The sequence below is a fragment of the Ovis aries genome, chromosome 24, assembly GCF_016772045.2.
Source record: "Ovis aries strain OAR_USU_Benz2616 breed Rambouillet chromosome 24, ARS-UI_Ramb_v3.0, whole genome shotgun sequence".
Classification (NCBI taxonomy): domain Eukaryota; kingdom Metazoa; phylum Chordata; class Mammalia; order Artiodactyla; family Bovidae; genus Ovis; species Ovis aries.
The window spans coordinates 34153674-34167320 of record NC_056077.1 but is presented as its reverse complement, the minus strand read 5'-3'; the positions used below and the strand labels follow the sequence as shown (position 1 = coordinate 34167320).

The 13647-nt window shown below is 37.5% G+C and overlaps 1 protein-coding gene and 1 pseudogene across 1 annotated transcript in view; one reads left to right on the top strand and one right to left on the bottom strand.

The window, feature by feature from the left end:
- BAZ1B (bromodomain adjacent to zinc finger domain 1B) overlaps window positions 1-13647 on the bottom strand; it is a 53657-nt gene that overhangs the window by 23130 nt on the left and 16880 nt on the right. The window contains exons 5-7 of the mRNA XM_015103910.4: window positions 11511-11632; window positions 9317-9514; window positions 479-2180 (exon numbers count right to left, since the gene is read on the bottom strand). Coding sequence (XP_014959396.2) covers window positions 479-2180; window positions 9317-9514; window positions 11511-11632 — 2022 coding nt within the window. The remainder of the gene's footprint in view (window positions 1-478; window positions 2181-9316; window positions 9515-11510; window positions 11633-13647) is intronic.
- LOC114110637 (large ribosomal subunit protein eL42-like) lies at window positions 5752-6673 on the top strand (annotated as a pseudogene).

Sequence of the window (13647 nt, the reverse complement as noted above, 5' to 3'; positions counted from 1 at the left end):
TTTTTTTTTTTTTTAAGTTCAGACTTAACGGTGATAGAAAGCCCCCGGTTTTTATTTCCTTACATCTTAATAAAGGAAAGATTAATATCTGAGGTGGTGACCAAGCTGAGGGCTTCAAATACTTTGTCATTCAATTGTTACAGCAATCTTGAGCATATGAGGATACACAACTTGCTCAAAGAACTATAGCTAAGTCAGAGGTGGGGTTTAAACTCAGGTTGGCCCATTCCCAAGTCGTATGTTGCTTCCAGCACGTCTCCTTGTGGATTTGGTCCTTCACTAGAGCCAGAAAAGATGCGACCATCACACTAATCCAAGTCAAACTACGCCTGTCAACCAGAACGCCTGGCTGAACACTCCTGTAGACTCTTACTCACGGGGGGGTCGGGTTATCACACACAAACTAACCGAACAGTTGTGACACATGGAGGCACTGCCATGACACCTGAGCGACCTCCGTCTTTCCACAAGATTTTACCTTTCATTTCTCTCTCCTGAATCTCTCGCTCCTTCTTAGCCTGAATGGCAAGCAGTCGTCTGCTCTTCACAGCACTGATCATGTCTTCAGCTTCCGTATCTACCTGGGGCTCAAACTTCACGACTTCTTTTTTCCTGTCAGCCTTGCCTAGCCCATTCTCCTCTTTTCCATTTTCTTTGTTCCGGGCTTCCATTTCTTTCCGCTTCTGCTTCTCTGCTCTCTTCTTATCATTCTCTTCCTTCAGCACAGCAAGCCGCTCCTTCCATAGCTCTGCAGACATCTGCTGCCTGGTCTCCATGTGATCCTGCACGGAATACGTCATGAGAATCCGGTGGCAGAGGGCTGTCAAGATCTGCAGTTTCTCTTCTGATGTGAGTTCAAAAAATTCAGAGGTCTCCAGCTTTTCTAGGAACTCATCTTGGACCTCATTGTCCTCGAATGACGCAGAGTCTTTATTGTCATCTGCGTCTGAGCCCTCACTATCTTCCTGAACGTCAGATTTGCGCAAGCAGAGCCGAACCAGCTCTGACACAGAATGCAGGGTCAGAGGGATTTCCGACAGCTTCATTCCCAGCTCACCATAGTCTTCTGCTATTTCGTCTTGTAACAAGGTCTGCAGGAGGATGACCAACACTCTATTCAAGTATAAAAAGCCACCCTTCTCTGCGCTCAAGGCTTCCATGAGGGACACGGCAGTGATGGGATACTGGGCATCTGGTAGGAGTAACCCGGAGTAACAGCTCAAGAACTCCACCACCATGGCCACGTCCCCGAAGAGTGTGTTGGGCAGCCCCTCGGGGGTATCTACCAATTTAAATGTTGGAAGGGTTTTGCCAGTTAACTCTTGGTCCTCGTACCGCTTCTGTTTCTCTAGTCTCTCGAGCATTTCTTTCTCCCTCCGCTCCTTGGCTTTCTCCTTCAACTTCTCTTTCAGCTCCTCTCGTTTCTTTTTCAGATATTCTTTGCGCTGCTCTTCAGACATAGAAGCCCACCTCTTTTTGTGCTCTAGAAGCTCGAAGCGTTTTTGAACAATACCCCGCAGTTCTTCCGGGAGGCGCGCTCTGTCTTCGCTGGAGAGGAGACGCGCTGTCTTGGAGATCACGCAGGACAGAGCGCTCTTCTTGTCCTCCCTGTCTTTGTTTTCTTTGTAGTAGGCGATGAGGTGCAGGGCAGCGGGAGGCAGGTGTTTATGAGGCTTGCTAGAGGACCTGGGGGTGCCCCCGGAATTCCGTGGGGCTCGAGTCATCTTCTGAGTGCCTTTGGCCATGTCCAACAAAGTCATCTGTTTCATTTTGGTTTTAGGGGTCTTCAGGCCCTTCTTGGGAGATTTCGAATTCCCTGTGGATTTCTGTCCGTTCAAGATGCCTTTGCCTCTGCCCTTGGCTTTCAAAGGTTTGTCACTGTGCTTCCCCGACTTCTTGCCAGGTGGGCCTTTCTTAGGAATGTGAAAGTTGGCATGTAGCTTGTTGGGCGACATCATCTTCATCACTTCCTCCAGATGCTCCTCTGGAGATTTGGAATTCTTTGAGTTCTTCACTTTGAGTGGTGAGCCGTTCAAGGATTTCTTCAGGTGTACGTGACACCATAACTTAGGATTTAGTGGTGAACTGAGAGAAGAGTTGTCTGTTTTGGATTTCTTTGAGGGCTTCCTGTCCGGAGATCCAGTATTCTTCCTCTTAGTAGATGGGTTGAGAGTCATATACTAGAATTTAAGAAGAGAAGTAAAATTAATTTTAAAACCTAATTTAAAGAAATACTATTTAAGCATCCTAAAGGCCCTCTTCCCATCCACTCAGGTAAAGCTACATATTCATTCTCTTAATGGACACTCTGCCCCCGAGAAAACAAAGCCATGAATGTTAGCTAATATTTTATTTAGCCGTATCAACACATAATTCTCCTGACACCAAGACTTAAAAATCTATACTCCAGGATGTCCCTGGAGGTCCAGTGATTAAGACTCCATGCTTCCACTGCAGGGACACAGGCTGGATCCCTGGTCAGGGAACTGAGATCCCACATGCCATGCCACATGGCCAAAAAAAAAAAAAAAAAAAAAAAAACACACCTATAATATTAGGCATTTCTGTTATGAGACTACTTTCTTACATATAGATTTTGAGCCTTTAAATACCTTAAAGAAATCTGTGAACTCTTTCCCTGGAAACATACAAAAATCATGTACACAATTTCAGAGTCCATGGGACCTGGATTAAGGACATCTGATCTGGATGATAGCAACATCTGAGAAATTTTAGTATTTACTGCTCGAGACAGATTTGGATTTTTATCTTTTAAACTTCTGTTACAACTGGCGGTATTCTGTGCTTAGGATGAGAGAAAGTATACCATCTAAGTATTTTTGTTTAAATTCAGAAGCATATTTCCTTATTAAGAGTATCAGTAAGTATATTAACAACAAAACACTGCTCATAAATAGGAAGCTCTCCTGATCCCTGGCCTTCGGGCTTCACACACCTCAAGAACCCATTCCCATGAATACATTATTAACTACAAGTCTGATAAGTTTTCAACCTCATACAATTCTCTCCTTGATTATCTTCTCACATCTTTCAAATTCACTCACTTTAGCACCCCAACTCCGCAATCCTTCAATCCTAGCAGAAACGTTAATTCATTAACCCATTAATTCTATCACATTTTTACCAATCTCACTTCTTCATCCTTTACCCAGATTAAATTCCAGTCAGTCATTCCAATCAACCTTGCATGAATCTACAGTTCCCTTGCTCTACTGTATCTAGTTAGTCCTAGCCTGCATATGTTCAGCTTAAACATGACTAAAATAAAAGACACAAGGACAGTGTGCGGACTTACTTTAGATCTCCACCTTATCCCAATCATACAGAATTACTTAACAGGTTAGAACCCAGTCAACCTGTCATGATACCACTGTTTCTACTTCAGTGTTTATTAAAACAAAAACACTGCTGATTTCAGTACTTTGAAAGGATATAACTACAGAGAGAAAAGCCTGGCAGTTAAAATAAACTACATGAAATAATAACCAAGCAATGAAAAAGTACCATCAATCTAAAAAAATTTTACTGGTTTAAGTGATTAGGAGAAAGACTAGGTAACTCCTAGAATACTTGATTTCTATTACCAAAAGCAGTTAAGCACACAGAAGGCACTCAGACACTCAGAAGAGTGTAACTTCAAGTCTCTGCCTTTAAAGGACTAACTTATGAAGAAGCAGGCTGGAGGCAGTGGAGAAGACAGACGGGGGAGATGAGGCTACAGAAAAGGAAACCACTGGAGACCATCAAATACGAAATCAGGACCCTTGAAAAGTCAACAGGGAAACGGCTATGGTGAAGCAAGTCTCAGTGATCATACAGAACACTTATGCTCTTGTCAGAAGTAAATAAAACAGGTACAGTAAAATTTAATAAGCTGTACTACAATGCCAAATAGGGTTTAAATATCAAGGGTATATGATCATCAGAGAAACAAACTCACAGAACCTAAGTCACAGAAGACGTAGAAATACGGCCTGTAATGAATGAGTGGGCTACAAAAGAGCAATCCTTCTGGCTAAGTTCTCTAATTTTAAAGGCCAATCTGCCCTTTAAGAACTATAAGCAATTGTAGGTTACCATTCCCCTAGCAGGCTGTTTTCATTCCTTGACTAAAACTGGACGTTCTGTTCCCCAATTATCCTCAGTATGGGCTGATAAAAAGATTTCATAGTTTATAGAATATATACATTATCTGTCACTACAGGGCACATTTTCCCCAGAGGCAAGAATTTCCCTGTTCTAGCTCCCCATAACTCTATTTCAAAATGTTAAAAAGATTAAGCAAAGGTAACTTATGTAAGAGTCCATCCTTCTTGTGGGCAGAATAGCAACAAAACTTCAAAGAAAACAGTATTTCAGAGACCACCCTACAAATCACAGACTAAGGCCCAAAATTACCCTGGCAGGAATTAAAGATAAATATGTGCTTTCCAAAAGTTAATCATCCACTTCAGCTAGACTTGGAAAATCTTCAGGGTATAGACATAACAAACTGATGCTTTTTCTAATGTGCAGGATAACAGATGATTTCTAAAGTCATTCCAAAAATTTATCACTAAAAAGGAAATGAGTATGAGACTTCATTTTTACCATTTTTAATAGATATCTTGTAATAGGATCTATTATAACTGGGTCACTTTTAAATTTACTGATTACATGTTTATTCAAAAAGCCACTCAAGCATAAATTTAGCATAAATTTCTTCTACTTAGAAGCACTGTATTACGCAGAAATGATTACGCAAGAAAGAGCTGGGAGGATGGCTTAGCCATGAGATGGTCCAGCAGCCCATTTTAATTTATAAGGTGTGTTTCTTTGCCAAGCCACACCATATATATATAGATAGTTGGTTTTTTTTTTTTTTTTCTTAAAAACGAAAGAAATTAACTCACCCAACCCCCTCCCAAAAGGCCGGCTCCCCGCGTGAGCAGTCCTTCAGTAACTGGATCATCTCAGCATAGGGCATGCTGGGCAGCCACAGCCAGTGGGAGCCGGCATGGCTGGGCTCAGGGGGAATCTGAAAAAGTATAAAACCACGTATGTGCTAAGGGTCTACCCTGTCCCCCATTCAGCAAAAGTAATCTACTAGAACAGTGCACAGAGAGGGAGAAAAGAATGGGCACCTGGATTAGCAGTATCACAGCTTTTCTGGCAAAGTCCCTTCTTAACTGATAAACAGGAAAAAATTATTTATGTCTCAGGAACATAAGAGGCTATACAATTCCATAATTGTATCTACAATTCCACACTTGTTCCCTGTTATCTGGAACAAACCACCACCACAAGTAAGGAAATCTAATAAGATAAAAATAAACATATTTATAGCAGCTCATTCAGACGCTAAATTTAACTTAATAGTTAGCAGTTAAGAACCTTGAATTAGAAAACTTTGGCAATCTACATTCTGATTCTTATTTTCAAGATAACATTCACAGAGTGGGTTCCTCTTGATTTCCAGATGCTTTTATCGGCAAATGTGTGAAATGTGTTACTATAAAATAGTTTTAAGTGCTCTGAAAATCACTTTATTTTTCAAAGTACTTCAGCTCTAGTCTCCAATTCATAACCAAACTTCACAAACCAAAATTTATTCAAAGAAAAATTTTAGGACTATAAACGCTTACTTGAAATTTCAGTTATTAGGAGAAATAAGAAATATCTTTTAAAACATACAATAATTAAGTTTCACTAGAAATGAGACAAAATTATACCACATGCCTTCTGACATGATTCACTGAGAATAATACAACGACAATTCTGTGGTATTTCTAAGCATGAGGATATAAACTCAAACTGAGGAGCATTATGCAAAATAACTGAGTTGTATTTTTTTAAATGTCAAGGTTTTTAAAAGACAAAGGAAAACTGACATTAGAGAAGACTACAGAGATGTAACAGGTAAAGGTAATACATGATACTACGTTAAATCCTACTTGGGCCAAGACAAAATCTGTTTGGCTAAAAGGATGTTATTGGGACAATTAGCAAAATCGGAGTTAAAGCTGTGGCTCACTTCTTCCCACACTGACAGCACTCTCGCAGATATGGTGACCATTCCTAAAACCTGCTGGACTTTCTGTAGTCAGTGCCACAAGCACCAGCCCACAAAGAGACACAGTCCAAGAAGCGCAAGGAGTCTCTCTATTCTCCACAGAAAGAAGAGTTATGACAGGAAGCAGAGTGGCTATGGTGGACAGACTAAGCTGGTTTTCCAGAGAAAGGTTAAAACCACAAAGAAGATTTTGAGAGGCTTGAATGCACTGAGCCCAATTGCAGATCTAAGAGAATGCTGGCTATTAAGATACAGGCATGTTGAGCTGGGAGGACATAAGAGAAAGATCCAAAGTGATTCAGTTCTAAGCTTCCTATTTTGTTTTATTATGAAGATAATAAAATCTTGAGATTATGGCCACTTAAAAGAAAAAACTCTAGATCAGGTAACAGTATTGCTTTGATGCTAATTTCTTGATTTTGGTAATTGTACTATAGTTATTAATAGAAAATATCCTTGTCTTTAAGGAAACACATATTCAAGTATTTTGCAAAATGGCATCCTATCTTATAACCTACTACCAACGTCTCAGAAAAAAATGTGTGTGAAGAGAAAAAAAAAATGTGGTAAATATTAACATTCGAGGAATCTACTTGAAGAATACACAGAAATTCTTTGTAGTATATGTCAGTTTTTCTGCATGAAATTACTTCAAAATAAAATACTTTATAAATGTATTAAGAATCATATTAAACGAATCCAAATTACTTTAGGACTCCAAATGTCTTAAAAAGTATTATTTTCTTCTTGTTGTCTCTATCTGAATGCTTTCCAACTAGAATACACCAGTTCAAAACGTTACAGACAGGGAATTCCCTAGCAGTCCGCTGGTTAGGACTCTGTGTTGCCACTTCAGGGGGTATGGGTTCGATCCCTGATCATGGAACTAAGATCATGCACCCTGCATGCTGTGAGGCAAAAAAAAAAAAAAAATTATGGACAGACTAACAAAACACTACAGCGGCAATGTATTACACGAGGGAAATGAGCTGAGATGGCTGATTTCATCTTAGATGAATGTTATTTTATATCCAAGTGCCTTATAAATCATTCCTCCAAGTCATTAGGGCTACAAAATGTTTTCCCTAAACTCAACTGTCAGCTGCATTTTTCTCAACGAACAGAACTTAAAGAAATGAATTCACTAGCCACGTACATATTATACCTGCGCTAAACATCACAGGATATTAGATGAGTAAAACAGTTCTTAATCTCAAGTAATTTATGTTCTAAGGTTTACAAGACCACAAACACATGCCTATCACCGTATCAGGCTCTGCTCAGATAACACTCAAAAATTCTACTTTTCTAAATAATTTTTCTCTCTCCCACTTAAGCTCTCCCCATCAGTCCTTTCCTAACACTATTACTCACAACTTGCTTCCTCTCTCCAGACCTCATCTCTCTCTACAGTAGTTGTATTCAGCAGCCTCCCAAAACACTAAATTCTACTAAACCAAAGACAAAAAAAGTTTTAACCTATTGCTTTTGGTTCTGATTTTAATATAGGTGTTACTGAAGCAAGCACAAACCCATTGCCTTTGGGACAGGCAGATCACAAATGATCAACTTTAATTCTCCATGAATTATTTTAAATTTCCTTTATATCAGGAAAGGATCCAAAGCACTCTTGCATGGTCTACTTATCTGTGCCTTAAGACAGCTGATTTTATAAAAAGGAAAAAGAAACATATACAAACTCAAAAAAGAAAGACCAGTGAAATATCAAATAGTACTGGGGAATAAGAAATTACTCTTTAGGGACACAAAATACATGATAAGGTAAGTCTATGCTCTTGATTTGTAGACTGGTTATCTTACATGACTCCCCATTTCTCCAAGTAGAGTCACTGTCTTCTTACGGCAGTTCAGTCTAAACAAGCTTGTACTCCCTAGGCTCCATCTGAATTATAGCCAAATTTCATTAAGTTAATATTTTAAGCCCTCATTAGAAAATTTCACAATAGCCAATTTCTTCAGAAGTTGCTTTTCAACAGATAAATTCCTGGAATTCTAAGTCTCTGGCTCCTACAATAAGTGTGGATCAGTTTTTTTGTCCTAATAAAACCCAGAGACCTTTTATGTTATTCGTATTATTTGATTATTTTGATATTCCATGTTATTCATATTATTTGAATCACTAAGCTAAAATACATAAAAGACAACTGTAAAATTTTAAGAGGAAAATATTTAAGGACTTAAAAGATTCAAGAGTCTTAAAAATCATTTAGAGATGATTTCATATAGAATTCTTTATTTTTGCTTGATCATGCTGGCCTAGAATAAGAAAACATGGTAATGCTAAACCACGGTTGGAGGTCTTTTCCAAGGTTTGAAAATATATATATATTTCTCAATATAGTTTTGCTAGTGATATCAACATAAGATAATTGACATAATTTAGTTCATGACTCACTTGTAAGATATCCTTAGTTTTTCATAATTACAAGGAAGAGATAAAAAGAAAAATCCTGAATTCTGACTTAGTTTTAATGCACCAGCAGCCCTCTCCTGATCACATTCTGGCCCTGAGATCAAGATGAAATATCAGTATGTAAATAAGTAATTTTTATCAACAAAAGGAAATAAATACCCTCAAAACCCACATTTAAAAAATATTACTGAAGAAACCCTGAGATGGAAAAGGCAATAAGAAATCCAAGGCCAATGTCTTAGCGCTTCTGTCATTTACTTTCTGCTGGTTCTAATTCGACTAGTCTCAGTTTCCCCATCTGGAAAGTAATATTAATACAAATATACCATATAACTTCATCAGAATATTGTGAAAACCCAGTGAGATAATTAAAGGGAAAAAAACAGAGGGGAATGTTAGATTTTCTACTAATTCTTTTCAAAGATGTCAGTATGTCTGACCTTATCTGACAATACAAATATCAGCTTTCATTTTTAGCAATCAATTTTCAAAATATTTTCAACACCATACCTCATTCCAAGAAAGATCTGAGACCAAAAAGCACATGCATGTAAATGTTTCTTTGTTTTAATTATGCAACCACAGTAAAAATAAGTCATATTAGAAGAGGAGATATTCAATGCAACCTCTCTCCTACCAACCCCATTATCACCACCTATATGACACAGATACATGTGAAAAATTTTTGAATTCATTATTTAAAATTAGAGTTTAAAATCTACTGTAAATCTAATCCTATTGGCGCCATCAGAGAAAATAAATTCATTTAATACTGTCCTATCCTTCTGTCCAAAATTAAGGTGCCTTACCTTGTATGGATCAAGCAGAAAGTCACTGAACTTGCTGGGCAGGGAGTATTTCTTCACTAATTCATCTTCTACCACCCAAGGTGCATTTTCACCAGTACCAGCCCGTAACGCATTGTGCCGTATAAAGTATCGAAGTATCTCCTTATTTGGTGGGCGTTCTGTACGAATCAAGCTGTCTGCTGGCACATTACTGATGATCTAGATTAACAAAGAAAAATAACTCAATACTGGGGTCAAAAGCAATTAACCAAGGAGAACAAAGATCTATACTTTCTCTAGAGAACTCCTAATTCCACCTATAAAATAGGGTTATCACCTTTTTCAGAGACAGAATGTTAATATATCTCTAGTCAATTTGTCAACATATATCAAAGTCTGAAAAATGCATATATCCATTGCTCACAGTTCCTCTTATTAAGAATTTAGAAATAAATGGAGAGTCATCATCAACTGCTTACCAAAGAAGTTGGGGGTGGGGGGGAGGAAGGGAAAATACATAAAGGTATATCCATAAAGGACTCATGTTTCAAATTAAAATATCCACATAGACACTATGCAGACAAGGGGGCAAAGAGTTTCTCAATCAGGACAGTTATCAGAATCATCTAGGGTGCGCTTAGAATGTAGATGCTTGGGCCTCATCCCAAAGCTACTGAATCAGAAGAATTTGTGGTGGTTAAGTCTGGAAATCTGCATTTTTAATAAACTCCCTTGGTGACTATCATACATACTTAACAACCTGAGAATACTGTTTTGGAAGAAAATTTAATGATACTCATACAGTAAATGAAAAAAGCAAGTTACAAAATATTATATACAGAATAGTCCTACTTTTGAGAGTCATTTGAAAGCTAACCACCCATTAACCACATCTACGTTCACCAATTATCATCTTTAAGTATGGGATCAGAGATACCTTTTTTCTTATTTGTATTTTCTATTTTTCTATAAAACCATATATCACAGTAAACCATACTTACTACATGTGAACCAAACAAGTTACAATCATCAATAAGAAAACAAACATTAATTAGAGAAGTGATTGAGACTTGCTAGCAATGTTTTAACAACCCAACTTGCTGAATGAGACATAAAACATTTAGTAAAATAAATTGTGTTTAACATTCAATTTTAAAATATAAAGAAACCCTGATAATGCAGTTAAGTCTTCAGATCACTAACTATAAAACAAATGATTCAAAATGAAATAAGACTTGTCAACATTTTGACGTGGGGAAAAGAAACAACACTCTAAAAGAGGCTTTCTCAGGCCTTAGCTCCTTCTTCTATAAAAAAACCAGTGTACAGCTGCCTTTCACCCCTAGCTGCCCCACAACTTTCTAATGATAAGATTTTATACATACAGAAATACAAGTACCTGAAAGCAACATGCCATGTTTCATGAAATCTAAGATGTTATTAATGAAAGACACATTACTTTATGCACCACAAAGAAAAAAATTCTTGCCAACTGATATTAAGATACATCCTGATTCCAAAGATACAAACGGCTATATATAAAATAGATAAACAAAGTCCTAATGTATAGCAGAGGAAATTATATGAAGTATCTTTTAATAAACTACAATGAAAAAGAATACACATATGTATGTGTAACTGAACACTGCTGTATATCAGAAACTAACACAACACTGTAAATCAAATATACTTCCATTAAAAAAAAAAGATACATCCTGATTCTGAGCATGTGAAAATATGGAAATTGAATATCTCAGCACCAGTAATACACAGTACTAAGTTACTTAAACGGTATTTACCATTTTAGATGATTAGCTCCACAGATTCCTTGTGAAAGCACTGGTTAGAATTAACTCAGTTTTTGAGCTTATTTTATTACAAATAGCTCTACTTTTAACTGGGAAGAGCTGTTTCCTCAGGAAGTCCATAACCACTGGAAACAGATTATTTTTTTCAGACAACTAACTTTGAAGCTCAAATGCAAATTACTCTTACACTCTAATAATTCCTATTAGGAAAAAGCATGTGCTCTCCTAGTAATGAAAATTCAATTTAACTTAAAGTCATAATTATGAAGACCAGAAAACCACTCAGAATTTGTTGTAGAAACAAATTCATTCACACAGCACATCTTCTATGAGAAAACTAGCTCTTTGATCCTTTCTTAAGCAATACTTAGTATGTGTAAGAGGCTCAATATAAAGTGCCAACTAACCTTATCTTCATTCTGTAGCTTCACATCATATTTGTGAGGCAGAAATTTTGGAGGAGCCCATTTCCTCTCTCCTTTTTTTAATGAAGTAGGAAGTTTTCGTGGAGATCTGCGTGCTCTGTCATCTAGTCAAATAAACAGAAAAATTAGTGGAAAAAAAAGTAATTCTTTTAATTCTGCCCATTCATTCCTTAACAGTAACTTTACTGAACATGTACTCTGCAACCAGGCACCGAGTGATGGGACCCAAAAATAAATTGTAAAGCCTTTACCTCAAGGAGCTAAAGTCTATGGGAGAAGTCAATAATAGTTACAATACAAGGAGAAAAATACATAGAGGTTGATATAAAAAATTACTACAGGGAGAAAAATACTCAAAAAGAGAGAAGTATGAATTTAGCCTGGAAGATAGGCAGAGAAGACCTAGAAAGAACATGACCTGTTCAGAGACTACAAATAATGAGATACAAGTGAATATGATCTACATTATAATTTTTTTTTAAACAAATCAGATTATAGGACTTCCCTGGTGGTCCAGTGGTTAAGATTCCAGGGGGCACACTGCAGGGAGCACAGGTTCAATCCCTGGTCAGGAAGCTAAGATCCCACATGCCGCCTAGTATGGCCAAAAAAAAGAAATTAGACTAAAGAGGTAAGTAGAGGTTTATAAATTATAACGAACCTTGCACAACACTTAAATAGATTAGAATTTGTCTTACGGGCATAGGGAAATAAAGGATTTTTGATCAAACTAACCAGATGTACACTTTGGAAAAAAGAATGAATGTGGAAAAATTAAGAAAAGGAAAAAAACACTTTCAGCAGTCAGAAAATCAATAAAATGTGAAGGTGAGACTGAAGAAAGGAAATCAGAAAATATAATCATAAACATCTGAATTTATGTATCAGGAATGGTGAAGTGAACAGCTGAGACGACAGACCTGGAAACCAACTAGATGTGAGAGACGCTAAAGGCTTCCCAGTGTTCTGCCTTAGAAACCAAGCAGATGTGTTGAAAAATGAAAAGGAGGCAGAACAAAATCATGTGAAAACACACAAAATCTAAAGAACAGCAGTGGGGAGAGGAAGCAAAAAAAAAAAAGTAGTGGGAGAAAAAGGAGACCCTGATATTAAATAAACAAAAAATCAGAGTGACCAGCAGTGTAAAATGTAATAGTAAATAAAGCACACTAAGAAGAAAGCAGTGGATTTGGCAATTAGGGGTCACCTAAAACCTTACTAGGAACAGTTTCAGGAGTAAAGAAGCACAAGTTAACAGCATAAGGAATAAACTGATGGTCAAAAAGTAGAGACAACATTCTCAAGAAATTTGGCTTGAATGAGTAAGTCAGAAAGAGAACAACAGGATCAAGGAAAAGTATGTTTTGCTTTTGGAAAATGGGACTTCATTTATAAGTTGACAATAACCATTCAAAAGCACTGCAGTGCAGAATAATAAAGTTAACCCAATCCTGAGAAAGCAGGAAGGAATGGAATTCAGAGCAGGTATTGTGACCAAGAGGAAGGACAGTTCATTTCTGATAGAGGAACACAGAAATTCATAACAGTGAGGTTAAGAATACAAAGCTGAAAAGTTCCTGCCTAATACATTTCCCCCCATAAAGTAGAAGGAAGGCTACCTTGTAAGAAAACATTTTGAATACTGGAATTTGTCTATCATATTTCTATGGAAATGCAAAACATTCGGAGTACACTGTAACATTCTTTGGCCCGCCTACTTTGGCCACCTGATGTGAAGAACTGACTCATCTGAAAAGACCCTGATGCTGGGAAAGATTGAAAGCAAGAGAAGGGGATGACAGAGGATGAGATGGTTGGATGACATCACCGACTCAATGGACATGAGTCTGAGTAAACTCCGGGAGTTGGCGATGGACAGGGAGTCCTGGCATGCTGCAGTCCACAGGGTCGCAAAGAGTCAGACAAGACCAAGCAACTGAACTGAACTGAGCCCGCCTACCATCCATTTCTTCCACAGACTAGCAATAACATTATATCCCAAAACTGAAACCTAAACTAAGGCATATAACAGCCTAAAAAAGAAGCCAAAGTCTAAAACTAGGGGTTCCTAAGTACACAGCGCTTAAGGAATAAAACTAACAGCTGTAACACATTACTG